The following is a 21,862-nucleotide window of genomic DNA, read 5'->3' as shown; positions in this document are numbered from 1 at the left end:
ATGAATGATGCGACATTCTTTCAGTAGGGCCTCGAGAGCGTCGCACAAGAAAACGCGTCCGCGGTCACTGAGCAGTTCCTTCGGAGTCCCGTGGCGAAGAATCAAGTTGTTGAGAATGAACAAAGCAACGTCTCTTGCAGAGGCAGAGGGTAACGGTGATGTTTCAGTGTAGCGAGTCAGATGGTCTACTGCCACAATAATCCACCGGTTTCCAGCAGGAGTAGTCGGAAGAGGGCCATAGAGATCTATGCCAACGCGGTCAAACGGACGAGCAGGGCAGGGTAACGGCTGCAACGAAACAGAGGACTTCTGAGGAGTTTTTCGGCGTTGACAAGATTCGCAAGCGCGCACGAAATGTCTTACGAAGCGGTACATTCCACGCCAGTAAAATCGCAGACGTAGGCGTGTGTAGGTTTTCAATACGCCACCGTGAGCACATTGTGGGTCACCATGGTACGCAGCACAAATGTCGGCGCGGAGATGACGCGGGATGACTAGAAGCCACTTCCGTCCATCAAGCAAATAATTGCGGCGATAGAGAAGACCGTCACGAATGGAGAAGTGGTGTGCTTGGCGGACGAGCGCTTTGGAGGAATGACCGGGAGTAGGACTTGAGAGAAAATTCAAAAGTGCATTGATCCAGGGGTCATTCCGCTGCTCGGTAGCCATGTCGATAGTTGTAAGAGTCGACATATCGTAGGCACAGACGTGGTCAGACGAATTATCTCTAGGCAATGGCGAGCGGGAAAGAGCATCCGCGTCCGTATGCTTCAGCCCTGATCGATAAATGACATGAATGTCAAACTCCTGGAGACGAAGAGCCCAGCGAGCAAGGCGACCGGATGGGTCTTTCAGAGAGGCAAGCCAGCACAAAGCGTGGTGATCGGTCACAACGTAAAACGGTCGACCATACACATAAGGACGAAATTTTCCGATAGCCCAAATAATGGCCAAACATTCCCTTTCTGTGACTGAATAATTAGATTCTGCCTTTGTCAATGTTCGGCTGGCGTATGCCACAACATACTCGCTGTAACCAGGCTTACGTTGGGTAAGGACGGCACCAAGCCCAATACCGCTGGCATCAGTGTGGATCTCCGTAGGCGCAGCCGGATCAAAGTGGCGTAGAATGGGCGGCGAAACCAAAAGGCGGCGTAAAGTGTCAAAGGCTTTATCGCAGGCTGGAGTCCAGGCGGAAAGGTCGGAGCTGCCGGCAAGGAGCTGGGTCAGAGGAGCGATGATAGAGGCGAAGTTCAAGATGAAACGTCGAAAGTAGGAGCAGAGGCCGATAAAGCTCCGAAGCTGCTTCAGGGAGGTTGGCTTCGGGAACTCTGCAACTGCGCGAAGTTTGGTGGGGTCGGGAAGAATGCCGTCCTTAGAAACTACGTGGCCTAAAATTGTGAGTTTTCGAGCGGCAAAGTGGCACTTCTTCAAATTCAACTGAAGCCCAGCGCCGGCGAGACACGTGAGGACATCCTTTAGGCGGAGAAGGTGAGAAGAAAAGTCGGCAGAAAAAACTACGATGTCGTCCAGATAACAAAGACAGGTCTGCCACTTGAGTCCACGAAGAACAGTGTCCATCAGGCGCTCGAAAGTAGCCGGGGCATTGCAGAGGCCAAAGGGCATAACGTTGAACTCGTATAATCCATCCGGTGTTATAAAGGCAGTTTTCGAGCGGTCATTATCAGCCATCGGTACCTGCCAGTAGCCGGAGCGCAAATCCAAAGAGGAGAAATACTCGGCTCCCTGTAAACAGTCCAAGGCGTCGTCGATTCGCGGCAAAGGATAGACATCTTTGCGCGTGATTTTGTTAAGCCTACGGTAATCGACGCAAAACCGGATGGAACCATCTTTCTTGGTGACCAAAACAACCGGAGAAGCCCATGGACTGTTAGATGGCTGTATGACGCCCCGGCGAAGCATGTCGTCCACGTTGTCAGCAATGACTTGGCGCTCAGAGGCCGACACGCGATAAGGACGCTGTCGTAAAGGTGCGTTTGTACCAGTGTCGATTGCGTGCGTAACGACAGACGTGCGACCCAGAGCAGTGTGAGGAAGGTCGAAGGCAGAAGTGAAGTTCTGTAGAAGAGCAGCGAGTTGATCGCGTTGTGCGGGTGGGAGATCTGCGTCAATAGCTTGTTGAAGAACATCGGGTGGCGTCGAAGCGGTCGCTGTATCGCAAGAGCTGAGCACATTAACGTCTAATGAAGTAGGCGTTGCAGGAAGAGTATTTACAAGCGCGGGATCAAGTTCTTCAATACGACCGAGACACTCGCCGCGTAGCAGGACGGACGGGCACGAAAATGGATTTGAGACGTACATTGCACTAAGGCCATCTTCGATCTTGAGGACCGCAAATGGAAGCAGGAGGCAGGGATGGCGTGAAGCGGCGTCGGAAGGTGTGAAGAAGACAGTCGAACTAAGAACGCTTTCACAGGAGAGTGGAACGAGGGCAGCAGAAAATGGAGGAATGTCTGTGTCACTGGCGACGAGGAGTTTTGCAGGCCGGGTAGGGACGTCACACAAGACGGTATCACAAAGAGGTAAAAAGGAAACTTCCGCGCGGGCGCAGTCAATAACGGCATGATGAGTGGAAAGGAAATCGTAGCCCAGGATGATGTCGTGTGAGCAGCGAGACAGTACAATAAACTCGATGGTGTATAAGACGTCTTCGATGAGAACACGGGCCGTGCACGCCGCTGAGGGATGAATGCGCTGTGATGAGGCGGTGCGAAGCGAAAAGTCGGAAAGTGCGGTGGTCACCTTACGAAGACGACGGCAAAGAGCTTCACTGATGACTGATACGGCAGCGCCCGTGTCGACTAGAGCGAGTACTGCGACGCCGTCGACAAACACTTGAATTACGTTAGTGGGAGAACACCGAGGACTTGAAGAGTTCGAACCAAGCGCAGTTCTTGCCCCGGGAACTGCGACTGTTAGTTTCCCTCAACGGTGCCGGTAGAACGTCGGAGTGGGGACGGGGAACGGCGACGAGGGGAAGGTGATCGGCGAGCTGTGTACGTTTGATTGTCACGAGATACAAATTCGGAACTGGGCGGATTTCTCGGCGAGGGCTGGTCTGTATTGTAGGAGTAGTTCCATAGTTCAGGTCGAGAAGGTGGAAGGCGTTGGCGGCAAAGGCGTGCGACATGGCCCGGCAGCCCGCAAGAGTAGCAGATTGGTCGGTTGTCCGCGGTACGCCAAGGGTTCGTAGGGCGTTGGCGTACCCTTGGAATAGGGACATGGAATGCAGACCCAGGCAAAGGCGAAGGAAGGTTGGAAGGAGCGGCCTGGTAGGAAAGAGATGCTGATGGCATGAGCGGCCTGGCCGCAACTTGGGCGTAAGTCAGTGGTGCCGTTACTTGCGCTGGCACGGGGCTGGGCGGCAGCACAGGGCTGGGCGGGAGCATGGAGCTGGGAGGAAGAACGTCAGCGATGTGATCTTGAACGGCACGCCGTATGGTAGGGGCCAAAGACGGAGCCATGTCAGGAACAAGGCGGCCACTATCCTGTAACTGAGGGACCAGCGATAGCTGGCGGGCGACCTCTTCTCGAACGAAGGCTTTGATTTGCTGAAGTAAAGGGCTGTCCTCTGATGGGGTAGAACCGCCCAGCGCAAGTGTAGAGATGGCGTCGTCTCTAACACCGGACCGCCGGGTAGAAGCGCGCTTCTTACGAAGCACGTCGTAGCTCTGGCAAAGCTTGATCACGTCACTCACCGTGGCAGGATTTTTTACCCAGAGCATTTGGCACGCGTCGTCAGAGATGCCTTTCATGATGTTCTCGATCTTATCCGCTTCAGTCATTAGCGGATCGACACGCTTGCATAGGTCCACGATGTCCTCTATATAACTAGTGAACGACTCATCGACTTGCTGAGTGCGCTCACGCAAGCGTTGTTCTGCCCGGAGCTTGCGAACTGCAGGGCGGCCGAACACTTCTGCAAAATTCTTTTTAAATGCAGACCAAGATGGCAGGTCTGCCTCATGGTTGCGAAACCAGAGGTTCGCCACGTCAGTCAGATAAAAGATTACATTGCTTAGCTTGATAGCGTCGTCCCATCTGTTGTAGCTACTGACGCGCTCATATGCCGCCAACCAATCGTCGACGTCCTGGTCGGCTGTGCCACTGAAGAAGCACGGATCACGCTGCCGTAGAGCTCCAGAACACAGCACGGTGGTTGGGAGGGGCGACGATGTCGTGGCAGTGTCATCCGGCATGCTGGAAGCAGAGGGTAACGTGCGGCTTCTTAGTTCCAGGGTGGACGGGAACGTACCCAGCAGCACCTGCACCAATTGTAGGGGTGTGTTTATTCGGTGAACCCAGATGATTCCAGCCGCTCAGGGGAGACTCGCAGCGAAGCGTCAGGCGTGGCGAAAGAGCAAGGCAGCGAACAACTTCTTCGTCCTTGAGAGCGGCAGCACGCGACGCATGTCAGTGGTTATATCGATGAAGATTACCACACTACAATATATATATATATATATATATATATATGAGCATGTTTTTTAATATTTATTCACACATCACTTACGCAGTTCCTGCATCTATAAAACTCAGTAAGGAAACAAAACCTCATATCATAGCGAAAATTTCGCGACACGGCTAAAAAACTACGGCACTAGCACAAGCCTACAGCGCCCGTAGAAATGCGGCTGGTAAAAGTGCTCACTGTGGGACACTGCGCCGCACTTTACAAAAGAATAATCCTTATATTCTGTCTTTGACTTCTTTGAAGTCATTCTGAATGTCACCAGCTGCTTGTCTTCGACTTCGCATTAACATGGCTGCCTAGTGCGTCTAAGAGGCTTGCCGTGCGCTCCCCATTCTTTCATAGAGCTGTCATAATTGGCAAGGCGGCATGTATTGCTGTGCCGCTAGTTAAATCATTGCTTAGATTCTATACAATATCTAGGAAACTTAGCGAATACTGAATAAAAACTAAACAGAGCGCTACCACTAAGTTTGTCATCTCTGCCATTAGATTACTGGTTATACTATTTAACACGGTGTTTTCGCGGTCACTCGTGGGTTCACTATGCTCTGACACGCTGCTCAATGAGCGAAATAATGCATAGTAAAAGAATGGCGTCCGTATTCCTTACCGTCTCCGAAGTGCGGGACATCAACGATGGCACAGTCCTTGTTGTCGCTGTATAAGAAGTGAGCCACTTCCACATTGTCGGAGTCTGCATTTATCATTAGCAAGTAGTCATAAGCAAAACAGAACGCATGTTGGCTCTTTATCTCAAGCTGTGAAATTAGCGACGCCTAAAACCGAGCATGCGTATATTATGTGCGCTAAAGCAATGTATTCATTAGGAACAGGAATAACTTAAGCTCTTGTGTGCTACAGCGTTAATCATGCGTAAGCATCATTCTCTCCAACGTAGCCCACAAATCATCAAACATCCATTAAAGCTTCATCAAACGTATGCCGAGCAGTGCAATAGCATACATTTCCGAAACTGCTTAGCACAAGGAGCAAGCAGTTATTTACCATTGCCTCTGCTGGAAGAACTACTGTCAGATGCATGTGCCCGGTGCCTTTCCTGAGTGTCTCAGTAATTTATCTGCTTACAAGCCAGAAGAAAAGCTGTCCTTGAGGAACTGATAAAACAATTCGCTTTTTTAGGTTCCTTGGCATAGAAACTTCTTTTCAACTTCTTTAAGAATTATCGAGGCAAGTAAGCGGACACAAAAATATTCCCGGCCATGAAAGCGTTTACTGATTATCTCCGTTATTATTTGCAGAATTTACAAGTCATGGCCTCTGCATGCTTTAAACTTTTACCGCGAGCAAAAGTCATCCTGCCCCGCGAGCATCCGGCATGGATATTATTACAGGAAAGGGAGAAACATGTGGCAAATTTCAAGTGCTTACCCTTGCCCACTGTGAAGTTTGTGGCGTCTGGCGTAGCCCCCGCTGTATGGTGAAAAGCCACATGATATCTGAAATTATTTGAAAGAAGACCTAAGTTAGCTTGCACGGAATCCCGTATAGCTGGTAATTGGCTCTGGCTACTTCATCGCAACGGGTGGAATTGTTTTACTTCAACGAAAGAGGAAAGATAAAGGCCAAAAGCCAATTACTCTCCCATATGTTCCCGCTCGACTGCTAAGCTGGTCTTGCCTAGCACTGTTTACAGTTGCTTAGTGAGTTTTTCGCCAGCTGGCACATCGAAAACATGCAATTCGCGTAATCATTGGTACGAATGGCTAGTCCAAAGGGTCGACTTTAAAGCGTGTTTCGATCAAAATTTCATTGTTTCACTTCCACGATCTTAGTGAATGAAGTGATCAATAGCTCTTACACTACTTTTAGAAAATTTTTCGCAGATTTTGTGACAGGTATGCCATAATATGCACTTAATTTCATAAAAATGTCTCTGAGGCTTGTTCAGTGATGTATACATTTTTTGTTCTTTTCAACGCACTTAGTTTCTTTGCATGAGCACGCAAAATTTAACGAAGGCAAATTCTTAGACCTTTACTATTCCTAGCTGATGTTGCGGAGGTCATGTGTTCAAGCTGCAGGGAAGAGAAAACATGTAAACCTGCATGCAGTGCAACGAGCCCATAACCGCAAAAAGGCCTAGAACGTTTGAAATGACTTGCAATGGGCGCTCATTAAATTGAAGATGTTATTATGCATACTTTTCGGCACAAAATCATGAAGGCAAATGAAATATTAGTAATAAAATTGAAGAGGTAATTTGTACTATTTATTGGCAGGCGTGAAGATAATACTGATAGGATCGTGGACAAGAAATTTCACCATCGACGTCATAATGTGTTTCATGTAAAGCACTTAGCTCCACCGTCAATGTAAACGTACGTGTTTTTCGTGCAGGACTGAACTTCTGCGCGGTGTAGACTGAGATCCTCTGAAAACGAGTACAGTTCTATAGCACGCTCGCGTGAACTTTGTGGTTCATGACGATTGATGAAGGAGAGACGACACTTGTTACTAAAGAGGAGTGAAACAACGATCCTGGTATTTTTGCATATTACAGCGAAATGAGTGTGGTTCTACGGCGAGAAAAACTGCACAAGTGCTTCGGCAAACGTACGCTAGGTCTAAGAACCAATCTCTGTTGCAGGAATCTGGCTGCCTTAAAAACATGGAAAATTTAGCATTGCGCACTCCAGATGCGAGGCCGAAATTAGAAAAAAAGACCAGACAGACTAAATTTCTCTACAAATGCTAATATCTGGAAAACTCTTGAAGGAAATAAATTACCTTCTGAGAGATACCAATCATGGGTGGCTTACTGACTGCTTTGTTTCTTTTGACATGCTGCAATCCTCTAACTTTTGATATGAGAAATTCATTTGAGCTATTGTGCAGCATTTGCAAGCTTCGTCCTTGATTCATGCAGTCAGTGGAAAAGCCGTAGAATTCTGTCCTTGATGATTTTGTAGAAGGAGATATAAACAAAGCCTTTGTTCAAAGGTCACTGTGAGAAGTGAGAATTTTTCTTGGAGCATTATCTATAATTTGTCTCAAGGACTTACTGACGTTTATTTATTCACTATAAATGCACCCCGGCTTCGTGTCAGAAGTCAATGACGCGGAGATTAGGAAATTGTTATACATCTTTGAGCACATCAGTGTAAGCAAAAAAGAAATGCAGTCAAAAAAGAGGGATGAATGAGCCAGGCTCTAAATATTAAAATATATTTGAAGTTGACGGGACCAAAAGTCCGGCCGCTCGAATTGAGGAGGGGGCTTATTGGGCTTCGTAACAGGCCCGCGCCTGATGCTAACGTGTGGGCGTCGTACCGAATTCTGAGAGAGAATTAAGTGGTTTGACCACTGCAAAAACATTTTTTTTCGAAATCCTGGTGTGCACCAGTCTCATGGGTAGCATATGCCGACCGAGAATTTCAGGTACCTTTTATGATCTTTTACAATGCGAAAAGTGTACCACACCTTCCGATTGTAAGAGGTTCCGTTATGGCATATTGCTCTGGGACTTCTTTTTGTATTATCACTCGGTGTATGCATGCATTTTTCATGTACCTCAAGGAATGAACTTCAGTTTCAAGCCGCTCTTTGTACAGTTTTAGTATTTTCGTGAAATGAACCTTATGTGCGTTATAGGTAAAAAGTATAGAACCCCGTACAGCTTGAGCTCTTACGTTCCCTGCGATTTCTTTCATGTGTAACGAATCCTTTAGCACGGTAGCAAATTACCTATTATTGCCTTCTCCGCCGTTCAACGACCATACGTAGGTGACTGTCTTCGCCTCAGGATCAAAATCTTTGCGTTTAGCCGTCAAGCAATCCAGAATGTTGTCGTTGTCAATGTCCGTGATGGCGACGCCGTAGGGAAAATTCGCAAAAACCTGCAAGAGATTTATAATTTCTCAACTGAACCCAAAAACAGAGACACGTTTTTCCTCATGCGAGTGTATCAAAAAAGAACCACTGTTTCTAGCAGAGCGATTCCTTCTAATGGACCTTCTTAAGCGCTCCCTGGCCTGTCTCTCCTGACTTCTTTGCAATAACGATGTACTGTCGTGAAAATAAGAATAAGTGCGATGCATGTAAGAATGTTCCCTTGCTCTCGTCCGAGCGTAGCTGGTCTTCGTGGGCATTACAGTGACCGCTGTTATGCGGCGGCCAGGTACTGGACGGAACGAGTTACGCGCTTCCTTCTCTCAACGCTCCCCGGGCTCCCAGTAGGGAAGAAAAAATACCGTTCTCCGCCGCCCATTCTGCCACTTAAAGACTCGTCAGTCGTGTGATAATGATGATGAGTGACGTCCTATCGATTACGATTATCGCTGGAATTGAATTCGCTGTTGGGAAAAGGAAATGGCGCATTATCTGTCTCACATATCGGCGGACACCTGAACGGCGCCGTAAGGGAAGGAATAAAGGAGGAACTAAGAGAAGAAAGGAAGAAAGATGTGCCGTAGTGGAGGGTTCTGGAATAATTTCCGCCACCTGGGGATCTTTAACGAGCGCAGACATCGCACAGCACACGGGCGCCTTTGCGTTTGGCCTCCATCGAAACGCTGCCGCCGTGGTCGGGTTCGAACCCGGGTACTCCGGATCAGTAGCCGAGCACTCTAACCACTGAGCCACCGCGGCAGGTATCATCTCTGGCTCGCAGCTCTTTTGCAATATCTTTCTCTAAGATGTTGCATTTTTATATATATGTTTTACTCTAGGTTAACAGCTTCAGTGTGCTTCATTATGTGCTAATTTTTCAGCAAGATAATGACTGTCGTCTGTTAGATCATTTGCTGCGTGTCGCTTTTGTTTCTGATGAACTAGTGCACCTCATAGGTAGTACATGCCTTCCTGTTATCACATTCATTAGTCTTCATTCCTGTATATCAATATGTCCATATAGTGGCGCGTTGCATTTCTAATGTATTCCTCTTTTATTTACTGTGCTTATTATTATTGCTTTTGATGTATCTTTGCTTCCATTGCTGACAAGTGGCTGGAACCCAGTCAAGCTTCTCTGTAGCAGTATTTTCTTGCGAAATAAAGTTGCGAAATAAAGTTATTTTGATTGATTGACCTCTGGGGCGCCACCGGCGCCTCCTGCGGATAAGAGATATAAGACTGTGGCCGTTTTACACTGTAGCAACCTACACGGAGCCCCTCTCTGAAGCTCCCATCACGCTACCACAATACCTGGCCTTTCTATATTTGCGCCGCCGACCCACTAGAGCGCGCGCTTTGGCATCATTCTGCGAGATTTTTTTCAATCTGTTTGGTGCGGTGCGTTGTAGTCGACCACAGTGTGGTGCACATGAAACTCACATAGAAAAATTTTCGAAGTCCTACTTTTTATAAAGTTTACGTGTCTGCATTCATTGTTTTTCAGACATATAGGAACGAAGCTTCTAAATTTACTGTCATCCCAGGTCACCTATGGTGGTGTTCTGATTTTCAAAATATTCTTTTCTGGTTAATGTTAAAAACTACAGCGTTGTTAATGACCACAAAAACTACTGTGAAGCCTCGTTTGAGCTGCAAACCATTGACTGTAATTTTATACGCTTCACCTACGGTTAATAGGAAACCAAACGAGCTCGCAAAACAGTAGCAGACAAAAAGCAGACGACTTCTGCAGCCTCGCTTCTGCCTTCTGCTGTAAGTATGGCGCAATGATATAAAACATGGCGCCAAGTTTGTGTTTCACTTCGCAGCGTAGTGAACGTTTGACTGCCTTGTATAGCCGAGTAAATAAATTACTCGAGCATTTGGGGTAAATTAAACCTTCTTTTTTGCTTGTGATAGAGGAAGTGCTATTTACCGCTCCTTGCCGTATTGCCGTTTTTTTTTTTGCTCACAGTGTAGGAATATCTCACCGGCTATCACTGCAATTGCGAGCTGAATTCGGTTTACTACAGTGCAAGGGCAAGTATAGTGTTCACCAGCTCTTCCAGGGCCCTATCTGTCGCAATCATCAGAGCATGGCAATGTCCGCGACTCAGTACTCAGACTCCCGTGCCTACCCTTATCCAGCGTCTATATTTATTAAGGTTCTTTGCGAAGGCAGCGGCGATTCTGCTGTAGCGGGGCCACATCATTGGGCAATCTTACGCCCTCCCTGTCCTGCCCAGGCAGGCCAGTAATGGAGCCGAGATATTTGAAGGATCAGAACAAAAAACTGGCTGTGCCCATTCCCATCCCAATTCCCATAACCCATTACGCCCATCCTCTCCGCTACGTCCCAGGGGAGATCAGGGGAGCCTCCCCGGACTCGCTCCCCCGACTGTGGGTCGCTATGTAGCTTTTTACCCCCCTTTATTTTTTTCCATTTTCCCTACCTACGGTTGGTAAAATTACATCATTGCATAAGGGCCTTTTCATTTATCTTCAGATTGGATTAACCATGTTTTACGTTAGTGGTGCAGGCAGGGGCTTATTATTTTTCATTCTTTTCAGGTTGCCCCAACCTAACGAATGTATGTGCAGCAGTACGCATCCACCCCTACCTCATTTTGTCACGGTTTGATATTCTGTAAGTGACGTTACACCAGAAACTTAAGCTACCGTCTCCACTCACCATCATCATTATAAGCCTGACTGCGCCCACTGCAGGGCAATGACCTTTCCCAAATCTCTCCAATTAACACGGCCCTGCGCCAGCTTCGGCCCCCGTTTCTCTGCAAACTTAATCACATTCGCCCACTGAACTTTCTTCCATCCCTGCTACGATTGCTTCTCCTGCAATCCAATTTCTTACCCTTAAGGACCATCAGTTGTCCTTATTTCGCATTACATGCCCTCCCATGTTCATTTTTTCCTCATTTAAGAATAAAACTCAATATTCATCTCTTGGTCGTACAGTGGGGTCTTCTTTTGAAGCCGTAAACCATTTCGACAACTTCCAAATTTCGTCATTCTGCATACCTCTTTACAACGTACTAGCGTTAGTCGCGAGCTGATGTCTATTCCTTCATATTGTCCGTCATACGTATTGCAGTTGTCCCTTTGTCCTCCTGATACGCATTCAGAAAACACATTTGACCCTCACGCTTCTGCCTTGGTCTCTGCAGACAGCATTACATCAACGAATGTCAGCATGTCGCTTACTTTTGCATTCATGTTAGTCTCTTAATTTTCTCGTTCTTATATAAATACCTAAATTTTTAACCACGTGGCCATCACCGAATAAATACCTAATTAGCAATTGCAAAGGCACCATGTTGAAACTTGACTCTTCGCACTTCACTGCAATGAACCCATTTAGAAAACATATGCCGACTAACAGTATATGTAGTTTATTTTATGTCCCTCGCGATCTGCAGCTCTTTTTTCGTCACGTAAACGCCTATTTTCGCTACGCTGTCCGGCCTATGTTCACAGAACACGTTAATTGCGCTTACTGCCACTGTGTCCAAAGTTTCAAAACTACAATGCCTTATGTAATAGCGCGATTGGAAACAGAGAGCTTAACAACATCAGTAACTGACCAGCTAGAGGGTAAGTTTGTCCTTTTACTTAACGCGCTCACGTTTTTGTAAAAGCCGAGGAAATCGTATACAGAACAAACTAGCAAAAAGTACAAGAACGTTTGGCTGCGAGCTGAAAAATCTCCGAATAGCAAAAAGTATCAAGTTTCTCAAGCGCAGAGAAATTTAAGAGCCCCAATGCGCTAAAATCGTAATAATTTGTTTTATTGCCCCTTCAGATATTTAAAGTGCCTAACCATACTTCGCCGCATGCTGAAAAACACATGAATGCGCACACTTTTCTGCCTGCCACCGTGAAACAAGCTCGTGCTGAGCCGCATCGTTTTGAAAGCTGAAGCATAGGACTTGAAAGTTTCGGCTGTGACCACGCTCACTAGTAAGAACAAGTTTTAAACATCACAAGTTTTAGGGAAATCCCCCAAGGATGGGTAGCATTACGGCTACAAAGTAAAGCTATGCAGCTTTCTCAGAAAGTTTGTAGTCAGAGAAATATTCCTCCTCGTCCGGGGTTCGAACCAGGAACCGCCGCCTCACCAGAGAGTGAGAAAGTGCTCTTCATGGTGCGAAATCTTCACTGTGTAACGCGCCTGAGATTCTGTTGTTCGTAAACTGCAGACGTCTTTGATTGCTGGGTCTCAAGCGAAAATAACCACAGAGAGGGATTTATGATAAGATTGCGCCTAACTCGCACTGTAGTGCACTCAGCATCTGCAAAATAAATATAAAGAGTATTTAGTTCGCTGCCGAGAAAAAGGTTAGTACCAAGAGCAGGGATGCTTTTTTGCATTGCCCCTCTCTTACTTGAAAGGCGTCTGGGACATCCCGCTCAAGCACGTTTGGCCCTCTCGCTGCTTCGGTGGTCGTTACCAGCAGGAAGATAGCCAGGAAAGCCACAACGAGTCCTGAAGAAGTGTTCATGCTGACGGTTGTTTCAGAGGAGGGATATGACTACCGACGTTTTATACTCTCGAATGGAAGACTAATTTCACGGGCTCGAAGCATTAAGCTCATGAATTAATCAGTTTCTGTACTCTTTCATGTAGCGGAAGATTAACTTGTCGCTCTATATGAGCGACGTGTTTCGGACTTAAAATGTCCTTGGCATGTGCATGCGCCATGCCTCAAAAGAGCAATGGTGATCCGTCGGAATATTTTGCTTTGTTATTGCAAAGTAAGTAGTTACAAGCACCTTTTCAAGGTTCAGTTTTATGTAGAAGCTGATTAGCCTGTCGCTCTACTTGAGTGGCGTGTTTATGAATAAGAGGCCTCTTGCTCATTTGTTAACTGCGCCTCAAAAACCTGATGGCAAAATGTCATAATATGTAATTTGATAATTGCAAGTTCTGACAAACCCTTTAATCAATTGGAAACAGTTTTTCATGAATTTCCCATCGCTCACACGTGTCATGAGTGAAGTGCAGGAAATTGCAAGCAGGCAGTGAAATATAGTGTTCATGGGCAGGTACGTGATTTGGTAGAGGTACTGTAACATGAGTCCTTCTTGATGCTGCTGTGGTCCGCAGTCTTCTTTTCTTTAGTTTAATCAGCAGTAAACCGACTGATAAGGATCGGGTCCTTCATCCTATCATTAAGCGGATTACATTAGCTGGTAGAAAAATTACAATTTAAATGAGTAATCATTGTAAAATAAGCCACTCACCAGCCCCAATAGCTTCTTGGGAGAAAATGGGGAGAAGAGCGATTGAAAAAAACTGGAGAGGAAACTTAAGGTCCGTCTTGAATGTATGACGACGTAGCGTTATTGGGTTAATGCACACATACGTGGAACTGAACGTTCTCTACTTCACATTCATAGAGAGCGGTTAAGCGATGCGCCACTGCCTTGCCGAGGCAAGTGTTGCCGCCAGTGGGATTTGTCAGACCCCGGTTGCTCTTCTCGAGCAACCTCTCGCGACCAGTCATTAACTTAAGTGCCATCTGCAATGGTAATCAGTTCTCTCACAATCCTGTCGGCAGGTTGTAATGATGCCACAAGGTCACAAGGCCTACGTAGTCCTCCAGCCCCCTGGGTGCTCCTCTGGGTATCTTTTGTGGATTTTTTGCTCGCGGCCAACGACGCCGACGCTAACAATGACGCCCACTTTTCTTTGACATGGGGCCCTGAGCGCGATCGCGTTGAAACCACGAGTTACGTCCGACCTGCCGTGATGGTAAAAAGGAAAAGTGGGTAGGGTAGTTTTGTCAATGAGAACCAGCTGGTGATTAGCGGACCGTGCGGACGGCATGTGGTCAGACAAATAATGGCAAGCTGCCAGTGAACAGAGTACCTGGAGCACTGTGATAACAACGTACTACAGGTGGTCGCATGATCGGTGGCCTTTGTTATTTCGCTGGAGGGATAGCCGGCGTGCTGTTGTGCTTGGGCGCCTCGGGGCATGTCGTATGAGCCATCTGTTAGAATTAACTACCGAAAACATTCATGGGAGTGAAATTTAAACACTTGATTACACTCCAACACATACTATTTTCAATGAACCGAAGTACAACTTAGAATATGCTGGAAGTTGGATTGCTGGAAGCGGAGTTTTATTGCACTTTATTCGCTGAATTTGAGAGCTGGGTATATATATTATCAAACCTCAACGTACTCATGACACTGTGCTTCATTTTAGCACATCACTATACTCCCCAGAACGCTCTTACATAAACACAGGCACCATTTACTTTCAGGCATTAGATGGAATTAGACAGGAAAAATTCCTATATATAGTCAGCTCACGTAAGCGAATGTCCTCTATATTGCAATGACTTAAATGAAAAATTGGTGCTTCTAAAAGCATTTTAACACATTGTCTTGACAATTGCACAAGGGTGTCTATGCTGCGCGTGCAAAGTAAGCTGCAAAAAGGAAAAATATTAATTGACAGTTAGGTAACAAAGTCAGTGAAAAACTGTTGGCCTCTAGAGTTCTCTCCGAAACCCTTCTCGAAATAAAGTACTCTGGTCTAAGGGAATTCTATAGCCTTCAGAATTTTTCCAGTGATCTGGCGTAGACCTCAGCGAATCGGCGGACACCTGAACCGCGCCGTAAACGAACGAGTAAACGAGGGACTGAAAGAAAAAAGAAAAAAAGAGGGGCCGTAGTGGAGGGCTCCGGATTAATTTCGACCACTTGGGGATCTTTAACGTGCACTGACATCGCACAGCACACAGGCGCCTTAGCGTTGTGCCTCCATCAGAACGCGGCACCCGCGGTCGGGTTCGAATCCGGGAACTCCTGATCAGTAGCCGAGCGCCCCACCCACTCAGCCACCACGGCAGAACCCACTTTCGTGACCTGCGCATGCGATGCCACCGTGACCTCTTCGAGACACGTGTAATATTTTTCCCTTAATCCCAATTTCCATTTCATTTTTCTTCCCTTATGGCCGCGGTTCGTGTGTCGGTCTCCCCGGCAGGCGTCGCATGAATCACACCTACTGTTCCAGTGAACGCATCAAAGTCCGCCGGTGTTTTATGACACCTGACCCGCGCCGCTGCAGCTCTCGCTACGTATATCTTGGCATAGCTGAGCTAAGCCACTGCCATGTTTTTTGGTGAGGGGAACTGTGCACATTGAAGATGAACATACTTTGCTTGCGGGGCTTTCGGGGAATAATTTTGATGACTTGATGATATATTTCGGACGAGTTCTAGGCATGGGTGGTGCGAGGTGAGTAAAGCGTGTAATAGCCCGGTATGCGGATGGGCCTCTTGCCACTTCTTCCGCCCCAGTCTCTCAGACATCTACGGAGAAAAGAGTTGAAGGGTGGTTCGAAGGGCATCAATTTCAAACCGCAGTATATTGCATTCGACTTTAAAGTGCAGTATAGCTTCCAAAAGCGACCGATGAAATATGAGAGTCGCCGTAGTTAAAGCCTATTAAAGATTAAAGCCTATTAAAGTATTAAAGATTACTTAGGGCCACTTGTAATTCTTTAACGGGCATTCAAGTCGCACAGCAGAACGCCGTTTTCGCCAAAACTTGAATAGGGAACGAAGGAACTAAGAAGCACGTCAACCAAGTAGCGGTACGTAGAAGAATTAAGAATATCACTTCAGATACAGATATTACGCTTTATCTGAATACGACCATAGTGTTCCTCCGATGAATGATAATCTCACAAATAGCACTGCCGAGCGTGCCAAGGAAACTCAGGATAGGCCAGCTCGATAGTATACTATCATGCTCTCTCAGGAGACGAAAAATCAGATTAAGAAGCACCAAAGAATAGAAGTGCCTAAAGTATAGATAGAATACAACTGGTAGATCTGTGACAACTTTTTCAGCTTTAGTTAACTGACATAATGAAGGATAATGTAGATAGAATCTTGCGAGTTATAAAGAGCCGAAGAAACTTGATACCAGTGAAGAGGAAGCTTGTTTTCAACAAAAATAACACTACACACAAAAAGACAGGTATGCCACTGTCATTATAAATATGTATGATAGCTAAAGTAGCCGAGAAATTGTATAAATATCTCACAGTGGCTCCCACAATCAGGACGCTGATGACGGAGACAGAGAGGAGGAAGAATCAGACATCTCATCGATATCAAAACAGGAACCATAGAAAGCCCAAGAAGCGACGCAAAATGGGCAAGCGCGTGATGAGAAACAGGTAAATAGAGATCTGTTCAAGGAAGATAAGCAGATTGTGTGTCACAAACTTGTCACCTTGTTTACGCAAGGCCTCACAACCTCCACTTTGCTGGACTCATCGAAGAATGGTGAGGTTATCTTTTCTATTAGGAAGGGGGTAACGAGGACCTCAGAATTTGCAGATTGGTCAGATTACGGTCTGTTGCCTGCAAGATACTTGCAAAGGTACTAGAAAATGGAAGTAGCGTAACCTCAGTCTTCAGATAATATTGAGCCCGGCCGCGACCGTTTGGCCTGTCTCTGGCGCCTGCTCCTGTGGTCCTGGTCACCCAGTGCGCCTTCGACCCGCGTCGTCTGGACGACCCCTGACAATATTAGCACAAGAATTGATTTCATAAAAATTATCCGAAAATAGACTACACCGATATCAATGCGGTGATGTGGATAAGCTCCGAAAATAACTAATCCTTAAGCACATCCTTAGTAGATTGTGGCAAAAATTCGACCGAATCAAAACCTCAGCTGTCACGCAGTCGTTACGGAACCAGGTTGTAGAAGAGGCATTTCTTAAAGGGCAGGAGAAAAATATATATCGGCTGCAACTGACACCATAGGCATTCGTAGAGAAACTGATGAAATCCCAATCAAAATGAGCACTATTCACGGAGACGCGATGTCTACAGTACTATTCACCGCTTGTTTGCAGGGGGTATCTAGAGATCTTTATCTGGAAGAGTTGCGAAGAAATAATGAAGGATACCTTAGCTTCCCAAAATGTGCGAATTGGCTTGCTGAGTAAGATAGGGGAGCAAATGCATAGTATTATGGAGGACCCACACAGGCAAATCAAAACGCATATGGCAGGTACTATCAGATCATGAATGCCAGTTTACGAGTATCGCTCAGAGGAACGTAAACAACCGCTGCATCTTAGCAGTTCTCGCCTACAGGGCAGAAACGTGGAGGCTAACGAAAAAGGTTTAGCTCAAGTTTAGGACAACACTGCGAGCTATGGAAATAAAATTATAGGTGTAACATTATGAGACAGGAAGAGTGCGTCAGAGAACAAATGCGGATTAATAATATCCTAGTCGAAATCAAGAACAAATGGGCTTGGGCCGGGCATGTGTTGTTGCAATGCAAGTTAGCCGATGGTTGTTGAAGTTAAGGGCAAAAGAGAGGGCTCCAACGGAATGCAAGCGCCACATGGAACGGTATGAAGTCAGCTGGGAAGGTGAGATTATGAAGTTTGCAGGGATCACGTGAGAGAGACCATTTTCCAAAAATTGTTTTGTTATTCTTATTGTACTGGTGATCTTGTATAGGATTTGCAGGTTATAAGACAGCATTTCACTTAGTGGAAACCACCGCAGTCTTACCGGCATCTCAGAACGAAGATGTTATACGGGCATATGTAGAGTTAATTTACAGCCGCCACAGTAGTCCACAGAGAAGTCATAAAATTCGACTAAGGAAGGACGTGTGTCAGGCAGAAACGATCGCTCCAGTAACGCTCACCTAATGCTTACAGGAGGTGTCCAGTGGATAGAATTGGTATGAGTTGTGGAAAAAATGACAAGCGGTTCAGCGTTGTTAAGGCAAATGCGTATATGCGCCAGCAATTGGGTTTTCGCTTCGCTTTCGTTTCAGTTCGAAGCTCGGTTCTCAAAGTTAAGCACGCTTTATTTCCAATGCAGTATATTTTTCGGCGAAATTGGTGTGTGGGGACCTTGGCGCTACCACATTACAACTGGAGGAAACCCTTAAGCTCCAACTTAAGGAAACGACGGTATAGTATAAATGGCTTAATGCCTATCTATTGAATGTTGGTCATCCTCCACTTTACGTTCACATGTCGTTGGCAGCCCTCATATCACTTCTGGCGCAGTGGTGCTGTGGTTAAGCGACGCGCCACTGCCCTGCAATGGCAGGTGCTGCCACCGGTGCATCTTGTAAGACCCCAGTTTCTTTTCTCGAACAACCCACGTCGCCAGACAGACCGCGGCGAAATCGGTGAGTGCGAATCTTAGTGCTAGTCTACTTAAACGTTTATGAAAAATACCCAAGAATCCTTCGATTTCCTGGTCACATTTCCTTGTTAGGTAACTCAGAGGACAATATGCAAGGCATACTTGTGACCTAGACAAAAAAAGATAACAATAGGTCTAAAAATAATGTGAATAAGCTAAAAGTAATATTCACTTAGCATAACTGGGTGCAACAGTTTACCATAGGCTGCCAACGATTAGCAGTTGTAAAGAAATACATCTACTTAAGGCAGGTAAAAACATTTGAACCGGAGTGCGGCATTAAAATATAGAGAAGCATAAGGATCAGCTGCACTGCATTTGGCACGCATTCTTAAGGCAATAATGTCGCCTTACTGGAATTGCTCAAGCAGAAAGTTTACAAGAGCACTATTTCTCCATGGGGCTGAAGATATGAGGATAACGGAAAGTCTAGGTTTTGAGTTGAAGGCAGCGCAATAAGCTATAGAAAGAAAACTCTGAGGTGAAACCTTGGAAAGCAGAAAGAGAGCAAATTCGGTCAGGAAACAACTCGAGTTGATGATAGCCTAGTTGAAATCTAGAACAAACGGGCATGAGCACGGAATATAATGCACAGTTAATATAATATAACTTATGGTTTCTTGGGGTAACGGAGTGGATTCCAAAAATGAGAAAGCGTAGCAGGGTGTGGCAGGCTATTAGGTAGGCGGGCATGATTAAAAAGTTTACGCTGATAAGTAACCCCTGCTGTATAGGACAGAGTAATTGTACGCATACGTGAAAGTCGTTTTTGATCCAGTGGTTGTAGTTTGTCTATTGTGATAGTGCTGGTGGTGTTTATGATTGTTATGGACAAATGAAACCCTCAGATAAGCGCGGACTGCAGATACGGCGTTTGCCTTCTAGACTTTTTCTCGGTGTGTTGCCTTGAAGCTTCCCGTATTGCGAGTTCTGTGTTTACATATGACCTGAGTTGAGCATTGGCGAATGCCATTCCCAAACTTGTGATTGACGCGTCCTGTAATAACACCGCTAGAGTGTCAGTAGTCACAGCACTCTTCCGGCCGTTGCGTTCCGGCCTTCAAGCTTTCAGGTCATTTGCTCCTGCTCGTCTACACTCCCGACGTGTTTTTTTAATTGGACATCCTCGAAAAGCAGCAAAAAACTGCTGCCAGATGTGGACTGGTGTTTCGAAAGCTTTGGTCGCATTCTACGCGCGTGTCGTTGTTCCGTTAGAAAAAAACACCAGCGTAGAGCTGCCAAGGGCTGTGTTAGCGACGTATGTGAAAACGTTGAAAGTGTTTTAGTTTCACCTACGCGAATTGACAAGCTCATACAAGTAAAGCCCGATTCTGTGAATAATTTTTGAACTGAACTAAGACCACTCAGAAATCGCACTTAACGTGTTGACAACGTAATACAAATTCTCCTTGTTTCCTAATAGATATCTGGTGTTACCTATGGGCATGAATATAGGCTACAGTCTAAAAGAGCCTTTCAAGCTCTTTTACAGCGCGTTGAAAATAATTATATTTGTAAAAATTCCGGATTTAAAGGCAATAACATATGCGCTCTTCGTATGCGATGAGTACAGAAAGTAACAACGGGAATAAATTCATGGGAAAGTCAGCAATAGCAGCTACGCAGGTAAAGCTGCTCAGAGGAAGTGCCACAAGCTATCACCTGCGCCTTATTCACAAACTTCCTAATAGTTTAGCGCACGAAAGGATATCAGCTAGCATGCAATTTTTTTCAAAATAAAACCGGGCAGAAGGTCGAGTTTAGTGTGTGGTTGCCCCGGACATGACAGTCCACTATTCTGTGGCAGCTGCGATAACAGCGAAAACTTCTTCTTTGGTCTGTGATGTGAGATTTCATGCATTTTACGCTCTAAAACACATTACCCCTCAACCTTTGACACAATAACATTTTTATAGGCTCTTTGAATCTTGCCTTTTCACAATATGGCCTTCGCTGCCAGGGAACCAGCAAATCATAATTCATTGAACTCCTGTTTTTCCTCAGCTCCCGCGAATCTGAGGCTATGAATTTCCAAAGCGTCCTATGGGTAATGTGCTCCTTGCGTACATCGTTATTTTATATTATTTCGCTTCTTCATTCATATCTCAAATTCATTAGTAAAAAAAATCATAGAAACTATGTCTCTTTCTAGCCCTTCTGCCTAGTTGCACAAACTTTTTCCCCGCAGTCGTACTTATCTCCCAATATATTGTATGCAGGATGCTTTTGCCGACTCTGAGAGGGTCGAAGGACTCTGCTTTGGTGTTGAAACATGCACTTTCCTTATCGTGTTTGAAATAAAATCGAGTATAAGTCATATTTACCTAGCACTTCCTTTGGACAACCCAGCCTGTCTCCTCATCTAGGCAAAAGCCACAATGATCATTAGCAAAAACGAGTCACGTCGTGAAGACTCGAGTCATTAGATAATAGTTTTTAACAATCACTTCTTCAAGCGCATTCATGACTAAAACGTACGCTCCTTTTATTTTTTTTCTCAGCGCACTTTGTTCGAGGTACATTTTAACTCGCGTGCGGCAAGGTTGTATCCAAAGAATCCCTTGCCTCTCGCTGTCAAGCTCTCAATTCCACGTTTTGACACGCGCCAGAAAGACCAAGTAGCAGAAGGCAAAAAAAAAGTCAACGTGCTGTATTGTACTTGGCACCAACCATTGGTCTTTGCCATAGAAGCCTCTTCCGTGAAGCCGTACGCGAAGGCGCGCTCATAGTACCTTTTCTCCTTTGTTCCACACTTACCCCGCCATTTTGATGCAGCCATTCTGCTCTCACGCTTTTGTACCAGGGGCGAATAGCATTGGTATACCACCTACATTGCAGTATCTCCTGTGGCTACTCACCGCCGTCTCTAAACGAAGTTACAAACATTGTTATCAGAACTCCACCACCTCGCTACGTATCAGTCCACTTAGCCTGCCACGTTGCTATTGGCTGTATCGCAACATTACACTACCCGTCAGTTCTCATGCATTCCTCAATACTTCGCAATCATATCTGTTTCCTTCTATTTTTATTCCATATCAGTTCTAAACGTGATTACCTGATAATTAAGGACCGCATCTCCTGCATTAAACGCAGGAGTTATGTGAAGAAATCTGGCAGTTTTTCCTTTAAATTAGGCCAACTTGGCCTTTTTGTTATTTCAAGAAATCGGTCAGTTTTTCTTGTAAATTAGGCCAACTTGCCTTTTTTTCAATGACCCAAGTAGTATGATCGAAGTCGAGGTTCGGACAGTAGCCTTGGCTGTATAGCAGACCTTGTA

At 45.8% G+C, this 21,862-nt stretch overlaps 1 protein-coding gene across 2 annotated transcripts in view; it reads right to left on the bottom strand.

The window, feature by feature from the left end:
* LOC144099353 (uncharacterized) overlaps nt 1-21,862 on the bottom strand; it is a 30,552-nt gene that overhangs the window by 2,853 nt on the left and 5,837 nt on the right. The window contains exons 1-4 of one of the 2 annotated variants that reach the window (XM_077632582.1): nt 12,751-12,904; nt 8,201-8,352; nt 5,885-5,952; nt 5,106-5,189 (exon numbers count right to left, since the gene is read on the bottom strand). In XM_077632582.1, coding sequence (XP_077488708.1) covers nt 5,106-5,189; nt 5,885-5,952; nt 8,201-8,352; nt 12,751-12,867 — 421 coding nt within the window. In that variant the 5' untranslated portion in view covers nt 12,868-12,904. Of the gene's footprint in view, nt 1-5,105; nt 5,190-5,884; nt 5,953-8,200; nt 8,353-12,750; nt 12,905-21,862 lie in introns of those variants that run through there. The other variant, XM_077632581.1, reaches the window with a different exon arrangement.

This window comes from Amblyomma americanum, chromosome 7 (assembly GCF_052857255.1).
Source record: "Amblyomma americanum isolate KBUSLIRL-KWMA chromosome 7, ASM5285725v1, whole genome shotgun sequence".
Classification (NCBI taxonomy): Eukaryota; Metazoa; Arthropoda; class Arachnida; order Ixodida; family Ixodidae; genus Amblyomma; species Amblyomma americanum.
The sequence above is the reverse complement of the archived record's forward strand: the minus strand, read 5'-3'. Positions and strand labels throughout refer to the sequence as shown.